The 17,958-nt window shown below is 39.4% G+C and overlaps 2 protein-coding genes and 4 non-coding genes across 6 annotated transcripts; 4 read left to right on the forward strand and 2 right to left on the reverse strand.

The window, feature by feature from the left end:
• Nucleotides 1-505: 505 nt before the first annotated feature.
• LOC111460010 lies at nt 506-1,397 on the reverse strand. The gene is made up of 3 exons (XM_023103088.1): nt 1,073-1,397; nt 780-991; nt 506-709 (listed from the first exon to the last, which is right to left on the reverse strand). The coding sequence occupies exons 1-3, from the start codon at nt 1,395-1,397 to the stop codon at nt 512-514; spliced, it is 735 nt and encodes a 244-aa protein (XP_022958856.1). The 3' UTR covers nt 506-511.
• Nucleotides 1,398-3,096: 1,699 nt separating this feature from the next.
• On the reverse strand, nt 3,097-4,504 carry LOC111460395. The gene is made up of 4 exons (XM_023103643.1): nt 4,352-4,504; nt 3,575-3,715; nt 3,423-3,493; nt 3,097-3,340 (listed from the first exon to the last, which is right to left on the reverse strand). The coding sequence occupies exons 1-4, from the start codon at nt 4,431-4,433 to the stop codon at nt 3,140-3,142; spliced, it is 495 nt and encodes a 164-aa protein (XP_022959411.1). The 5' UTR covers nt 4,434-4,504; the 3' UTR covers nt 3,097-3,139.
• Nucleotides 4,505-16,083: 11,579 nt separating this feature from the next.
• TRNAL-AAG lies at nt 16,084-16,164 on the forward strand. Its single transcript has one exon. It is a non-coding gene; the product is annotated as a tRNA-Leu (tRNA).
• Nucleotides 16,165-16,318: 154 nt separating this feature from the next.
• TRNAL-AAG lies at nt 16,319-16,399 on the forward strand. Its single transcript has one exon. It is a non-coding gene; the product is annotated as a tRNA-Leu (tRNA).
• Nucleotides 16,400-16,848: 449 nt separating this feature from the next.
• TRNAL-AAG lies at nt 16,849-16,929 on the forward strand. The gene has a single exon. It is a non-coding gene; the product is annotated as a tRNA-Leu (tRNA).
• Nucleotides 16,930-17,083: 154 nt separating this feature from the next.
• Nucleotides 17,084-17,164, forward strand: TRNAL-AAG. The gene has a single exon. It is a non-coding gene; the product is annotated as a tRNA-Leu (tRNA).
• Nucleotides 17,165-17,958: the final 794 nt, after the last annotated feature.

Below are 17,958 nucleotides of genomic sequence, written 5' to 3' on the forward strand. Positions count from 1 at the left end.
GTCATAAGGGTCATATATCTCAAAGCCCGACATAAGGGCCTCGCACTTTAGAACATAGCCTATGTATAGTTGAGCACAAAGGCTAAGTATACATTACAAAGTATAAGTACGACGAGAGCCCACAAGTAAATTCTTTATTGAGTACTTTTAATATCCACCCTTGCTACACTTTATTTTTTTTCAGGTATCAAAAGGTGGGAACGTATTAGGCCGTTTAGCTATAGAAGGAACGTTATCTTGTCTCTTGTGTTTATTTGTTTATAATTTTGAGATATCATTTAAATTTATGAACTTTGTATTTATGCATATGATTGTATACGACTTTTTTACCACCTTTTTATCCTTTCATCAACGTAATGGTTTCTGATTCGATGCGTTGAAAAATGAGTTGTTTCAACACGGGTCGACAGTTTCGAACAAAGCTCTTTAGGATAGTTTTCATAGTCATTATGTTTCATTGATAAATGTGGATTCTAAGACCCATTCACAATATATTCTAACCACAATATATTCACCCTAGAGGAAAATGCATCGCATATTGTGCATACAGTCCAACAGGAGCAACGATCATAGTACTCCTATCGATTGCCTTAAACAGCCACACCCTCCTCGAATGATACGTTATAGTATAAAAAACATGCCATGGACATAGAGGTATTAGGAAATCAGTTAGTTCCCCTTCAGTTCCTCCAATTATGCATTCTCCTTCCTACACAAACATTTACTCTTCCTTTAGTCCTTGAACTTTCAAATTCCTTCTTTCAAATAGAACACGATACCTCTTGTTCAAGAACGATATCTTTAATTTCAATCGAAAACGTGACGTTTGAACTCGTTAGATGAACATAAACTACGTAACCACGAAACTCGATCACCATGCGTCTAAACACTTCTGAATCAATTGAAACAAAGGTTTCCAAATTGATTTGGCCCATATGCCCCTTCATGGTTTGTGTCATTGACATATTACGAAGCAATGGCATTTCATTCCCTAATCAAATAAACAAGATTCTTTGACAAGGAACAAGATTCTTGGAAGAACAAGAATTTGAATATATGAAATGAAACCAACCTGGAGGGGTAAATTTAAGGTTTAATCGTTCGGGACGTCGGAGAACGTAGAGGGCGGCTAAAGGAATGTTGAAATATTGCATACGCCTGATGGTATAGTAGAGGGGTGAGAGGAGAATCTTGGAAACATGAGACTTGTGGGAGTAGAAGAGGGTGAAGAATTCAGGCATCATTTGAAAGGCTACGTTTAATTCAAGGGAGTGGTGGGTGACTGCTATGGAAAACAAGTCAGGCGAGCATTCTACGTTGGCACTCTCGGCAAAGCGATTCAATATGTATATTACTTCTAGAAGAAAATCGGCGCAGTCAATCTTAAGCAACAACATGGTGTGATGGGAGAAGGTGGAGGGGGGAAAGGGATGGCATGTTGCCTCACTTTTATAGCTCACTTTTATAGTCCTCGCTGGCACTCGTTCCTTTCTTCAATCGATGTGGGACTCCACCAAATTCATTCCTTTGGAGCCGAGCGTCCTTACTGGCACACCACCTCGTGTTACCCCCTTCAGGGAAAAGCCTCCTTACTGGCACATCGTCTAGTGTCTCGCTCTGATACCATTTGTAACCAAATCCACCCCCCTTCGGGGAACTGACTCCTTGCTGGCACTTCACCCAATGTTTGTCTCTGATATCATTTGTAACAACTTAAGCCCATTGCTCGTAGATTTTGTCCTCTTTGGGCTTTCTCTTTCTCGCTTCCTCTAAAAGTTTTTAAAACGCGTCTGCTGGTATTTCGTTCTCCTCTCCAACCAATATGTGATATCACATATAAGCTCTCAAAATACAAACTCAATATTCGTTCTCATCTAACTTCAACGGTTCAAGGGAGTCAGATAATACACTTTCTAACGGCTCAAGGCCAGCATTTTAACTAATCCGACTTGAGTTATACACTCGGTCCCTTTCCTCCTAGTTTTAATTTTTCACCCTTTCCTCCTAATTGGAGTCAAGTTGAAAGTATGTTGAAGTTTTGGTTTTGGTGTCAAGTTTAAAGTATTTAAGCATAATTAAGCTTTGCTTCTTTAAATTACTGAGAATAAGTTTAAATTATTTTATGAAAAACTAAGTAAATAAATTCTCACGTTGGACCTCTAGGAGAATTAAATTTCAGAAAGTAGTGTTAAGCTAGTATTAAGGAGTCGTAGTAGGTTTGGCATAGGTCAACCAAGTAAGTAGTCTTATTATCAGTATGGTTAGAAATTGATGTTTTGTATTATGACACGTGTCTCGTGGTTCTACACGTGTCATATGCTTGATATGTTTATGAAACGATATGACTAGGATATGTTTATGAAAGGATATGGCTATAATATATATATCAAATGATATGACTATGGTATGTTTATGAAACGAAATGAAAAGATAAGTCCATGACATATCCATGATATGATACAACTATGAGATGATATGTAAATGTTATGACACGTGTTATGACGTGATGTACTGATGATATGATAAATGTTAAGTTGTAACACATTTGGTGATATAGTATATGATGTTACATGATATGTTGATGATATGAGATATGTATGATATGACACGACATCTTTAGGATAACTACCTAAAGAATATAGACTGATATAATATGATAGGACACACTCATGAATGTATGTGTTTGCATCTAGCCCCAATGGTATGTGTTTGCATCTAGCCCCAGTGGTGGGTCACTCACTAATTATTTTTTAAAATACTCAAGTCGGGTGCTACTATTTCTGGTAAATGCAAGGCAATCCTGTATGACTGACGATGGCATCGCAACTCGAGACCATGACACATACATAGTTGTATTTATTTTCTTAGACTTAGGTTAGAATATGGTGATTAATTTTAATGTTTATTTATTTCATTTAGTATTTTGTTGTGTCTTTTAAAGATGTTTTCGAATAGTAAGCCTATCATATCACAGTGTTTCAAAACGAAATTTATGTTTCATGATAAAGTTAAAACACTTATTTCCACACAAATAATTACGTTACGATGACAATAGCAACTCTAGGTAAATAGAAATATAGGATCGTTACATCTCATTCGGTCAATTCGGTCAAGTTCCAATGAATTACATGCCTATATTTCACCCAAGAGGAAAAAAGATGGAATATTGTGCGTAGAGTCCAATAGGGGCAATGATCAAAGTACTCTTATCAAATGTCTTGAACAGCCATATCCTCTTCGAATGAAACGTCATATTATAAAAAATATGCCACGGATACAAAGGGATTAGGAATTCAGTTTGCACCTCTTCTGTTACTCCTTCAATTATGCATTCTCCTTTCTACACAACATTTCGTTTCCGTTTAGTCCATAAACTTTCAAATTCGTTATTTCAAACACGCTCGAGTATTAGACGACGATACCGCTTTATCAAGAACCAACTCCTTAACCTCAATAGAGAACATGACACTTGAAGTTGTTGGAAGAACACAAACTGTACCATACGACAAGCATTTCTTTGAATCAAATCATATGATAGAGAATAAAACAAGAGATTCAATGATTATAATATAACCTATGTATCCACGAAACTCAGCCACCATGTGTCGGAACACTTCTGATTCAATTGAAACAAAGGTTTTCAAATTGATTCGGCCGACATCCTCCTTCACCGTTTCATTCAATGCCATGGTACGAACCAATGGCATGCCATTCCCTAATCAAATAAACGGTTAGTTGAACACGACTCCCTACAATGGTATGATCTTTAAGTATAAGCTATCAACTTTACTTTGGGTTTCTTCAAAGGTATGATCTTTAAGTATAAGCTATCAACTTTACTTTGGGTTTCTTCAAAAGTCCTCATTTGATGGAGATAGTATTATTTGATTATAAATCCATGATCATTCCCTAATTAGCCGACGTGGGACTTTCATCCAACACCTCCCCTTGAACAAAGTACGTCTCTCCGTAATCAAGGCTCGACTTCTTTTTCTTTTGGAGTCTTAGTCATTTTTTTACTATGCCTTCAAGGCTCACAATACTTGTTCAACATTTGAGAATTCTATTGACATGGGTAAGTTTAGGGCATGGCTCTGATACCATGTTAATTAAACACGGCTCGCTTCACACTGGGATAATATTATCCACTTTGAGCATAACCTCTCATGGCTTTGCTTTGGGCTTCTCCAAAACGCCTCGTTCCAATGGAGATAATATTCTTTGATTATAAATTCATAATCATTTTTTAAATCAGTCGATGTGAGACTTTGATCCAACATAAACAAGATTCTTGGACAAGGAACAAGATTCTTGGAAGAACAAGAATATGAAGATATGAAATGAAACCAACCTGGAGGGGAAAATTTAAGGACTAAGCGATCATTACGTCGAAGAACAAAGAGGGCGGCCAAAGGGATATTGGATTGTTGCATGCGCTTGATGGTGTCGTAGAGGGGTTGGAGGAGGATCCTTGAGAGATGTGACTTGTGGGAGAAGAAGTAAGTGAAGAATTCAGGCATCATTTGAATGGCTACAACCAAGTCGAGGTTGTGGTGGGAGGCTATTATGGAGAACAAGTCCGGTGAGCACTCTACGTTGGCATTCTCGGCAAATCGAGTCAATAGGGATATTGCTTCGAGAAAGAAAGTGGGGCAATCAAGCTTGAGCATCAACATGGTGTAATGGGAGAGTGTAGAGAAGGAAAAGGGATAGTATGTTGCTTACCTTTTATATTGGAATGTGATAATGACTCAATAATTTGGGAGAGATTCTGAGTATACGATGATTAAGAAAGGCTTACAGGAAATGAAAGTTACTACATATACCAACAAGATGCACCTCCTTTTTTGGTGGCTCAATCATAAGAACTTCATAGTTAAACGTACTTTACTTGGACTAATTCTATGTTGGAAGAACTAGTCTTCACTTTTAAGAAGTAAGAAGTAGGTAACGTGTCCATGTCGTAAAGGATGCAGAAAAATATTGGAGGGTCTTCAGGTGCCGAATCTTTATTTTGAATCTAACACAAACATGTAATGAAAATGCTCTGATCCATATATGAAAACGCTCTTATCTAACTTAAGGGCTACAACTTAAACAAAAATGAAAATACTCTAACTTCGGTTTCATGGCTTTCACAACAGCATCGCCATCTGTTCAGGATGCCTTATCCTTTCTTGAAAAGAAGTAACACGTGACTTGAGTAATTAAAAACTCTACAATTGGGTCAGGTAATGCCAACACATGAAATCATGTTGGGACCTATTCTTTCATTATCATAATGGCATTCATCTCACGTTTCGGGCCGATTGAATGTGGAGTACTCTCCACTATTGGGGTCAAGTAATGCCAACACATGAAATCATGCTGGGATCTATTCTATCATTATACTCATGCCATTTGTCGTACTTACTTCTCTACACATGGCCTCCTAGTCGAGTCATATATGTACCCCAGGACCTGGCTTCGACTAACGTTGTTACAGCAAAAAAATAATAATAATAAATAAATAAAAATTATTATAAAGAACAAAAAAAAATTATTATTATGTAAAAAAAAAAAATAATAATAATAATAAATTAATAAATAAGTAAATAAAAATAATTATTCTCTCCTCTCTTCCCTAAGTCATATCTCAGATCTCTTCTTTTTTATCCACTTATTTAGTTTTATTTAGCAATGTACCTTGTTAGAAAGATCGTCCGGATCAATAGCAGAAAAAATAGAATCGATTAAATTGGCCAACCTAATTGAAAAGGTAGCAAACAAAACTAAAGAACAAGGGTTAAACAGATTTAACGTATCAGAATTTCTTCTCTCTGCAAAAACAAACACAAAAAATTATATTATTTAATGATATTAAAAGTCATCCTGAAACACAGGGGATAATTAAAAGAAGGGAAATATAAGAGACAGTGAGGGAAGACTGTGAATATAATTGAAATTATCTGGAAAATGTTAGAGAGTATTAAACATTGTAAGAGAAAATAGAATATATGGAAATTTTTAATGGGTATTAAATGGTTTATATGAAAATAATACTATAACAAACGTATATAAATATTTCAAGACCTAACTCAGGCAAAGACTCTAACGTTCGCATGAAGTATAACACATGGATCAATATAAATTAGAGAAACAATTTTGTAGAAATTCAAACTCGGAACTGATGTCATGGGCTCACATAGGTTGACTTGGAGTTCAATGAACTTTCATCAAGGATAACGACGGAATCAAACTTTTATTAAGGATATATTCGTGACAACGACTTAAGCTAACCAGGTAAGTGACCTTACTATCGGCATGATTATATTTGATGTTGACACGTGTCCTGTGGTTCTGTACGAGTCATATATATTGATATGTGTGAATTGTCTGTGAATCGATATGCTTCCTATATGTTATGTTATGTTATAATATGTGGTTTGTATGATAATAATTATAGTATGATGTGCTCAAGGATATGTTGGAGATAGGGTACAAGAAGGATGCACAAAACGAAATGTAACGATAAGAGTAAGATACGTTCATGAAACGTTAGAGTTAGGTTACATACCGGAGTGCTATGGATAGGAGAGATTGATGAAAGAATACGGTTAGGTTATGGGTAGAAAGGGATAGGTTTGTGATAGATTGATAGAACGATAGCGTTAGGGTACGTTCTTGTGACGATATGACTAAGGTACGTCACGTAATGATATGTCTGTGATAGGTATAAGAACGTTAAGGCTATGGTAAGTTAGAGAACGATATGACTATGAAGTGTTAACGTTATGACTTGGTTATGATATGATACATTGTATGCTAGATTATTGTGCTTAAGTACGAAATCATGTAAACGTGAATGTATGTTATTTATGCTGCTTAGTTGATGTGATATGAATGCATGTGACGATGTGTGGCCCTTGTACGATTATGGCTTGTTGTATGAGTATTGGAATGTAACTGAATGAATTGTATGACATGAAATACTGTAAATTGCATGATACATAACCCCGCTAGGAATATGAATGATATGTAACGAAATGAGAATGAGAATGGCATGTAAGCATGAAAACGTGACACGGGGTTATGTTCATTAAATGATGACTGTAGGACTAGTGGGACCTCATGCATATTGTGTGATCATGCATTTGGGGGGATACCCCTATCCAATCACGAGGATACGGACGCGTACATCCAAATGACAGGACAACGATCGTTATGCCCTGCATAGCGCTGCCGTGACGGTTTTAGTTTTAACGGATCCCGGTGGGCCCCCAGAGCATGCCCACCGGCTAGGGACAGTGGCCTAGCGGTGTGCAAACTAGCTGGTGAGCCCATACTAATACGTATGGGCTGCGTGTAGAGTATATGGTACACGTCCACGATTACCTGTTAGGATTACACCGTAGGGAAAACAAAACGAAACGAAACGAAATGAAATGAAAGATAGGTCCCATCATTTCATTGCATGTGATTGTTGCATTTAACCCTAATAGTGGGGTCACTTACTGAGTATTTCTTTAAATACTCAGGCCATGTGCTACTACATTTTCAGGTTAAGGCAAGGCATTCCTGTACGGCTGACGACGGCATCGCAACTCGAGATCATGACATATGCATAGGATAGTGGTATTTATTTTCCTAGACTTAGGATAGAATAGGATGTTTTAAACTTAAACGCTTATTTATTTTACTTCGGGTCTTTTGTTGTGTCGTTTTAAAGATGTTTTCGAAACACGTAAGTCCATGGCTGTGTTTTTAAGTTAAAGGTTATGTTTTATGGAATTTAAATGAAGTATTCCGCATTCAATGTTTATGGTATGTATACAGTAGCGACCTTAAATTAAGTGAAAAATTTCGGGTCGTTACAAACGTACACTCACATTGTCGAAAAGGACAGAGAGAAAAAAAGCACATAATATCATGGTGTACATAATATCGTAGTGTATGTGTTCGTACTAATCATAACCGAAAAGTATCTCGATGTATGTGACATACAAAATGTATGAGATCACCATATCTTTAAATCATGGCATATACGTATGATGCAAATCATAGTTCTTTCATAACATAAATTTAATGAATGACATACGTGGCTTAACATTATTTCATAAACCTGGAATGACATTACAAGCAAAGTGCGTGGCATAGCAGTTGGAGGTTTCATGCATCATACCATTCATTCAACCAAGCCAATAATAAACTCACTTATTTGGTTGACCTAAACTAAAGTCACTAAACACTCTTATGCTAACCTCATCTTTTTCCTTCGATCTTCTTTAGGTGGCAATTCCACATTCTTGTAAATATTACGAGTAAATAATCATAATAGGAATAAGGACGGTAAAGGATCGTCGATTGGAGAATGGAGAAGGTAGCCCTTTGTCCCTTGTGACATAGCTGAGGGGTGAAAGACTTTTGTTTTAGTTCCACTTTCCAACTAGAATTAAACCTATTGAATTTCATTAAGCCAAAAGAATGGCAAGTATCATACATAACATTTTGAACATGATTTGAGTTGTTATTTTATCAACGAATGTCATTGGTGTCTTTTGTATAAACTTTTACCATTTTACTTTCAAATATATTTAATGCATGTATGATTTTAGTTTAGTCAAAGTTACCGAATGATTTCAATAGTGATGATAACTTCAAATTTCACTTCAGTTGATATTTCTCTCATTTCACTTCAATTGATAGCAATGATAGTGCGTTCCAATTTCTCTCATTTCTCTTCAATTGATAGTAATGATAGCGTTCCAGTTTCTCTCACTTTTCGCATAGCAAGCCCCAAAAGGAGGCCCACATGACAGCCTATTAATTCAATGGTAGAGAGCATCGATAATTGGGTCGTTGTGCCTCAACTGTGAGGGCTCTCAGCCATATGAATAGTGTTCCAATTTCTCTCGCTTTTGGCATAGCGGGCCCCAGCAAGAGGCCCACATGATAGGCTATTCTCAATGGTAGAGGGCATTGATAATTGGGTCGTTGTGTCTGAGGGCTCTCAGCCATATGAATAGTGTTCCAATTTCTCTCGCTTTTGGCATAGCGGCCCCAGCAGGAGGCCCACATGACAGACTATTAGCTCAGTGGTAGAGGGCATCAATAATCGGATCATTATGCCTCGACTGTGAGGGATCTCAGCCATATAAATAGTGTTCCAATTTCTCTTGCTTTTGGCATAGCGAGCCCCAGCAGGAGGCTCACATGAAAGGCTTTAGCTCAGTGGTAGAAGGCATAATTGGGTCGTTGTACCTGGACTATGAGGGCTCTCAACCATATGAATAGTATTCCAGTTTCTCTCGCTTTTGGCACAACAAGTCCCCATGGGAGGCCCACATGACAGGCTATTAGCTTAGTGGTACAGGGCATCAATAATTGGGTCATTATGTCTCGATTGTGAGGATTCTCGACCATATGAATAGTGTTCCAGTTTCTCTCGCTTTTGGCACAACGAGGAATCTCTAGTGTTCCAGTTTCTCTCGCTTTTGGCACAACGAGGATTCTCTAGTGTGGCACAACGAGGAATCTCTAGTGTTCCAGTTTCTCTCGCTTTTGGCACAACGAGGATTCTCTAGTGTTCCAGTTTCTCTCGCTTTTGGCACAACGAGGATTCTCTAGTGCTCCAGTTTCTCTCGCTTTTGGCACAACGAGGATTCTCTAGTGCTCCAGTTTCTCTCGCTTTTGGCACAACGAGGATTCTCTAGTGCTCCAGTTTCTCTCGCTTTTGGCACAACGAGGATTCTCTAGTGCTCCAATTTCTCTCGCTTTTGGCACAACGAGGATTCTCTAGTGCTCCAATTTCTCTCGCTTTTGGCACAACGAGGATTCTCTAATGCTCCAGTTTCTCTCGCTTTTGGCACAACGAGGATTCTCTAGTGCTCCAGTTTCTCTCGCTTTTGGCACAACGAGGATTCTCTAGTGCTCCAGTTTCTCTCGCTTTTGGCACAACGAGGATTCTCTAGTGCTCCAGTTTCTCTCGCTTTTGGCACAACGAGGATTCTCTAGTGCTCCAGTTTCTCTCGCTTTTGGCACAATGAGAATTCTCAGCCATATGAATAGTGTTCCAGTTTCTCTCTTTTGGCACAACGAGTCCCAATGAGAGGCCCACATGACAGGCTATTAGCTTAGTGGTAAAGGGCTTCAATAATTGGGTCATTATGTCTGACTACGAGGATTTGTTCCAGTTTCTCTAGCTTTTGGCGTAACGGCCCCGACTATTAGCTTAATGGTAGAGGGCATAATTGGGCTGAAGAGCTCTCCGCCACATGAATAATTTTGATTACTTTTAGCCACATATCCCAAGATCTCTTACTTTAAGCAAGTTGATTATAGTTATTTTTAGACATCGAGAATAATTTGTGGCTCCAAACCCCTCAAAAAAATATATATTTTGATAAGCCAAATCAAACATAGTTCTAATGGATCATATATACCAAATTTCATGAACACAAAAGAATAGCTAAGGGCATACATCAACATTTATAAAAACTAGAGGCTAACAATATTCCCCATATCATAGATCCACATTCGAAAAATAGGCTAAAAAACGAGCCGACAATCCCAAAAGGAAACAAATCACACCTCTATGGGAATTACTCGACTTAAATAACCACACAAATTTTGACCGAGACGATAAATTTGAAAACGTTGCCATTGGTTTCACCGTTATTACAAACTCAATTTTACTACACTCCGTCACCCCTCCAATAATGCATCGCCCTCCCTGCATGTAATCAAACATTCATTAGCCTCCAAATCTTCATATTATGGATACCTCTTCATTAGCAACACACCATGCATACCTCTTGATTAAGAACAATCTCCGTCCTTTCATAAGAGAATTTCACCTCCGAATTCGTTATGGTAACAAGAACTAACACAAACAAACACAATAAATCCATCAACAACTTCAAACCCTTTTAAGATTTTTAATCAAGAACTCGTTATTACCGGAATCAAAATCGCTGAACGCGCCAAGAATCTCTCTAAACGTTTGCGAGTCAATCGACGTGAAAGTTCCACAATCATATTCGAAGACGTCCCTCGAGTCGTTTGAAGGGTATAATAAGAGATCGAATTCCTCGTAACGCCCTAAAAGAGAACAAGTTAAAGATCGTCCTAGAAGAGAAAAAACCAAGATGGATTCTTGATTAGAGAAGGCTAACCATTTGGACATTCGAAAGTGAGCGCGGCACGCTCCGGTTTCGGAATGGAGAAGGTCAAGGAAGAAAAACCGCTGCGAACGAAATCGACGACAATAGGGTAGAAGGACTCCATGTAAATCCATGAGTATTGAAGTTTGTGGCAAAAATATAGGTCAAAGAATTGAGGGAAGAGTTGTAGGCCTATAATGCAAGGGCAAAAAGAGGAAGAGCTGGCTATTATGGAGAAGGTTTCCGGTGAGAATTTGAGATCGACGGCATCTTCATGAAGGTTGGCTATGACGAAGATGGCATCTACGAACTCATGAATGTCGTTAAGCGTGAAACTAAACATTGTGTTGTACTTTGCTTTCAATTTGAGGCTAAATATAGTTAACCTCTTAGTTAACTATTTTAAGGGTAGGTTAATTATAGTAGGGCTTTATCTTTTAAGGGTAGGATAGTTAACCTCTTAGTTTGACTTTGTTAGGGTAAGTTAATAGACGGGCGAGTACACTTTGTTGGTATAGATAGTAACTTTCTAAATCCTTTGAGTCTTAAGGTTGCTTTCATTTGGATGTGGTCTCGATTCATTCGTATACTCTCTCGGGTGTCGCAGTGTCAGGACAAATACGTACGATTTTTACTTAGACATTTCAAAATGATGTCATGGACTTAAACAATTGTTATAAAATCGTTAAAATAATACAACAGAAAATCGATAGCGTTAAATTTAAAATAAAACAATGTTCTGATCTAACTTAAGGGTCACCAACAACATGAATGCATCTTCCTTAACTTCAACCTCATGGTCGTCTTCGCTGGATTATCATCTATGCAAAGGTGTCTTACCTTTATTTGAAAATAAGAGTAACGTGTGGCTTGAGTAAAATGTAATCACGTGCAATCATGTTTGGAACCTATCCTTTCATAAAAATATTTCATGGTCTGGAACTCTACTTTCGGGCAAAACTTGAATGTGCAGTACTTTCCTACAAAGGCCCATGTATGCATACATGGACTCACCAGGTGGGCGTATATGTACACTTGGGCCTGCCTTTTAGTTGACGCACACTCACGCTGTCGGAGACATGGAGGGGAAGGAATCTACATAATATCATGATGTACATTGATATCGTAATGTACACATATGTACTCATCATAACGAGAAATATATCGCAATCACATGACATACATAGTTTAAAATCATTTCATGTGTTACACCCTGATTCATTTACTATATATCTTATTCATTTAATGTCATCTCATAATGTAGTGTGTAATTAATGTGTTGTTACTCTTTGATTATGCATAGTTAAATTGTTTGTTCTTAGGGATGGGTATAGTGGTTGGGTTTTCTTCTTCACCTTCATCGTTGTGGGAGGAAAAAAGTAAAGACGCCGATAGCGGTGGAACGGATGAGTTGCTTGCTAGTTTGGGATACAAGGTTCAGGCCTCGGACATGGAAGATGTGGCTCTCATTCTGACTACGATCACGTAAAACCCAAACCTAACGAAGCATAAGTCAATCCTCGGGATGTTAAAATGTCAAGTAGGGGAATTTTCGTCATTTGTCCTACTACTTAAATTAATTGCAAACCGAAAAAATAATGGAGGCTCTCGAATCTAGTTTTGCTCTCTATAGCACCTGCTCCTAATCTGCTCTCATCGTTGATTAAAATTAAACATGTTGAAATGGTTGAGTTGGTCTAAGGCCCCATATTGAGGTTGTGGTATGTAGGGGCGTGGGTTAAAATTCCACTCCCAGTAATGTTTTCATCACTTTCATCAGATTCAGGCCTCGAACATGGAAAATGTCAGGTAGCGGCATTTTCATCATTTACCATACTACTTAAAATCAACCAAAACCTAGTTTTGCTCTCTGTCGCACCTTCTCTAGATCTGCTCTCATCCTAGATTGAAATTTATATGTTGAGATGGTCGAATTTGTCTAAGGTGCTAGATTAAGAGTTTGGTTTAAAAGGGCGTGAGTTCAAATCTCACTCTCAACAATAAGTTTCATCATTGTGGGAGAAAGAAAACTTAAGTTCTCTAATGACCACTTCTCTCTTGATCTGCTTTCATCCTTGATTAAAATTTACATGTTGAGATGGCTGAGTTTGTCTAAGGCACCAATTTAAGGTTTTGGTCCGAAAGGGCGTGGGTTCAACTCCCACACTCAATAATGTTTTTGCCTTTCATTTCCAGGTACAATTGGTGTGTTTTTTGTATTTTAACGAGAATTTTTCTTTCATTTCCAGGTACAATTGGTGTGTTTTTTGTATTTTAACGAGAATTTTTCTTTCATTTCCCAAAGAGGTACAATTGGTGTGTTTTTTGTATTTTAACGAGAATTTTTCTTTCATTTCCCAAAGAGGTACAATTGGTGTGTTTTTTGTATTTTAACGAGCACGAATGGGACGTGCATAAGAAACATAGGTTTTCGACCCTAGTTTGGTTCTCTATGACACCTGCTCTAGATTTGCTCCCTACCTTGATTAAGGATCACACGTTGAGATAACCGAGTTGGTCTAAGGCGCCAGATTAAGGTTCTCATGGGTTCAAATCCCACTCTCAACAATGTATTTTGTTTTTCATTTAACAAAGATGTACAATTGGTGTGTTGAGCATGAATGGGACGTGCATAAGAAACATAGCGGAGGCCCTCGACCCTCGTTTGGTTCTCTATGACACCTGCTCCAGATTTGCTCCCTACGTTGATGAAGAATCACATGTTGAGATGCCCGAGTTGGTCTAAAGCGCCAGATTAAGGTTCTAGTTCGAAAGGGCGTGGGTTCAAATCCTACTCTCAACAATGTATTTATTTTTTCATTTTCCAAAGATGTACAATTGGTGTGTTGAGCATCAATGGGACGTGCTCGACCCTCGTTTGGTTCTCTATGACACTTGCTCCAGATTTACTCCCTACGTTGATGAAGGATCACATGTTGAGATGGCCGAGTTGGTCTAAAGCGCCAGATTAAGGTTCTAGTTCGAAAGGGCGTGGGTTCAAATCCTACTCTCAACAATGTATTTATTTTTTCATTTTCCAAAGATGTACAATTGGTGTGTTGAGCATCAATGGGACGTGCTCGACCCTCGTTTGGTTCTCTATGACACTTGCTCCAGATTTACTCCCTACGTTGATGAAGGATCACATGTTGAGATGGCCGAGTTGGTCTAAAGCGCCAGATTAAGGTTCTAGTTCGAAAGGGCGTGGGTTCAAATCCTACTCTCAACAATGTATTTATTTTTTCATTTTCCAAAGATGTACAATTGGTGTGTTGAGCATCAATGGGACGTGCTCGACCCTCGTTTGGTTCTCTATGACACTTGCTCCAGATTTACTCCCTACGTTGATGAAGGATCACATGTTGAGATGGCCGAGTTGGTCTAAAGCGCCAGATTAAGGTTCTAGTTCGAAAGGGCGTGGGTTCAAATCCTACTCTCAACAATGTATTTTGTTTTTCATTTTCCAAAGATGTACAATTGGTGTGTTGAGCATGAATGGGACGTGCATAAGAAACATAGCGGAGGCCCTCGACCCTCGTTTGGTTCTCTATGACACCTGCTCCAGATTTGCTCCCTACGTTGATGAAGAATCACATGTTGAGATGCCCGAGTTGGTCTAAGGCGCCAGATTAAGGTTCTGGTCCGAAAGGGCAAGAGTTCAAATCCCACTCTCCACAATGTATTTTATTTTCCTTGATGAAGGAACACATGTTTAGATGGCCGAGTTGGTCTAAAGCGCCAGATTAAGGTTCTGGTCAGAAAGGGTGTGGGTTTAAATCCCACTCTCAAAAATGTATTTTGTTTTTCATTTTCCAAAGATGTACAATTGGTGTGTTGAGCATGAATGGGACGTGCATAAGAAACATAGCGAAGGCCTCGACCCTCGTTTGGTTCTCTATGACACCTGCTCCAGATTTGCTCCCTACGTTGATAAAGAATCACATGTTGAGATGCCCGAGTTGGTCTAAGGTGCCAAATTAAGGTTCTAGTCCAAAAGGGCGTGAGTTCAAATCCCACTCTCAACAATGTATTTTGTTTTTCATTTTTCAAAGATGTATAATTGGTGTGTTGAGCATGAATGGGACGTGCATAAGACACATAGCGGAGGCCCACGACCCTCGTTTGGTTCTCTATGACACTTGCTCCAGATTTGCTCCCTACCTTGATGAAGGATCACATGTTGAGATGGCCGAGTTGGTCTAAAGCGCCAGATTAAGGTTCTAGTTCGAAAGGGCGTGGGTTCAAATCCTACTCTCAACAATGTATTTATTTTTTCATTTTCCAAAGATGTACAATTGGTGTGTTGAGCATGAATGGGACGTGCATAAGAAACATAGCGGAGGCCTCGACCCTCGTTTGGTTCTCTATGACACCTGCTCCAGATTTACTCCCTACGTTGATGAAGGATCACATTTTGAGATGCCCGAGTTGGTCTAAGGCGCCAGATTAAGGTTCTGGTCCGTAAGGGCGTGGGTTTAAATCCCACTCGCAACATAGTTTAGATTTTCATTTTCCAAAGATGTACAATTGGTGTGTTGAGCATGAATGGGACGTGCATAAGAAACATAGCGGAGGCCTCGACCCTCGTTTGGTTCTCTATGACACCTGCTCCAGATTTACTCCCTACGTTGATGAAGGATCACATTTTGAGATGCCCGAGTTGGTCTAAGGCGCCAGATTAAGGTTCTGGTCCGTAAGGGCGTGGGTTTAAATCCCACTCGCAACATAGTTTAGATTTTCATTTTCCAAAGATGTACAATTGGTGTGTTGAGCATGAATGGGACGTGCTCGACCCTCGTTTGGTTCTCTATGACACTTGCTCCAGATTTGCTCCCTACCTTGATGAAGGATCACATGTTGAGATGACCGAGTTGAGCACCCTCGTTTGGTTCTCTATGACACTTGCTCCAGATTTGCTCCTTACCTTGATGAAGGATCACATGTTGAGATGACCGAGTTGGTCTAAAGCGCCAGATTAAGGTTCTGGTCCGTAAGGGCGTGGGTTCAAATCCCACTCTCAACAATGTTATTTTTTTTTCATTTTCCAAAGATGTACAATTGGTGTGTTGAGCATGAATGGGACGTGCATAAGAAACATAGCGGAGGCCCTCGACCCTCGTTTGGTTCTCTATGACACTTGCTCCAGATTTGCTCCCTACCTTGATGAAGGATCACATGTTGAGATGCCCGAGTTGGTCTAAGGCGCCAGATTAAGGTTCTGGTCCGAAAGGGCGTGGGTTCAAATCCCACTCTCAACAATGTATTTTGTTTTTCATTTTCCAAAGATGTACAATTGGTGTGTTGAGCATGAATGGGACGTGCATAAGAAACATAGCGGAGGCCCTCGACCCTCGTTTGGTTTTCTGACACCTGTTCCAGATTTACTCCCTACGTTGATGAAGGATCACATTTTGAGATGCCCGAGTTGGTCTAAGGCACCAGATTAAGGTTCTGGTCCGTAAGGGCGTGGGTTTAAATCCCACTCGCAACATAGTTTAGATTTTCATTTTCCAAAGATGTACAATTGGTGTGTTGAGCATGAATGGGACGTGCTCGACCCTCGTTTGGTTCTCTATGACACTTGCTCCAGATTTGCTCCCTACCTTGATGAAGGATCACATGTTGAGATGACCGAGTTGAGCACCCTCGTTTGGTTCTCTATGACACTTGCTCCAGATTTGCTCCCTACCTTGATGAAGGATCACATGTTGAGATGACCGAGTTGGTCTAAAGCGCCAGATTAAGGTTCTGGTCCGTAAGGGCGTGGGTTCAAATCCCACTCTCAACAATGTTAGTTTTTTTTCATTTTCCAAAGATGTACAATTGGTGTGTTGAGCATGAATGGGACGTGCATAAGAAACATAGCGGAGTACCTCGACCCTCGTTTGGTTCTCTATGACACTTGCTCCAGATTTGCTCCCTACCTTGATGAAGGATCACATGTTGAGATAGCCGAGTTGGTCTAAGGCGCCAGATTAAGGTTCTGGTCCGTAAGGGCATGGGTTCAAATCCCACTCTCATCAATGTATTTTGTTTTTCATTTTCCAAAGATGTACAATTGGTGTGTTGAGCATGAATGGGACGTGCATAAGAAACATAGCGGAGGCCCTCGACCCTCGTTTGGTTCTCTATGACACTTGCTCCAGATTTGCTCCCTACCTTGATGAAGGATCACATGTTGAGATGGCCGAGTTGGTCTAAAGCGCCAGATTAAGGTTCTAGATCGAAAGGGTGTGGGTTCAAATCCTACTCTCAACAATGTATTTATTTTTTCATTTTCCAAAGATGTACAATTGGTGTGTTGAGCATGAATGAGACGTGCATAAGAAACATAGCGGAGGCCTCGACCCTCGTTTGGTTCTCTATGACACCTGCTCCAGATTTACTCCCTACGTTGATGAAGGATCACATTTTGAGATGCCCGAGTTGGTCTAAGGCGCCAGATTAAGGTTCTGGTCCGTAAGGGCGTGGGTTTAAATCCCACTCGCAACATAGTTTAGATTTTCATTTTCCAAAGATGTACAATTGGTGTGTTGAGCATGAATGGGACGTGCTCGACCCTCGTTTGGTTCTCTATGACACCTGCTCCAGATTTGCTCCCTACGTTGATAAAGAATCACATGTTGAGATGCCCGAGTTGGTCTAAGGTGCCAAATTAAGGTTTTGGTCCAAAAGGGCGTGAGTTCAAATCCCACTCTCAACAATGTATTTTGTTTTTCATTTTCCAAAGATGTATAATTGGTGTGTTGAGCATGAATGGGACGTGCATAAGAAACATAGCGGAGGCCCTCGACCCTCGTTTGGTTCTCTATGACAC

This window comes from Cucurbita moschata, unplaced genomic scaffold, assembly GCF_002738365.1.
Source record: "Cucurbita moschata cultivar Rifu unplaced genomic scaffold, Cmos_1.0 Cmo_Scf00023, whole genome shotgun sequence".
NCBI lineage: Eukaryota > Viridiplantae > Streptophyta > Magnoliopsida > Cucurbitales > Cucurbitaceae > Cucurbita > Cucurbita moschata.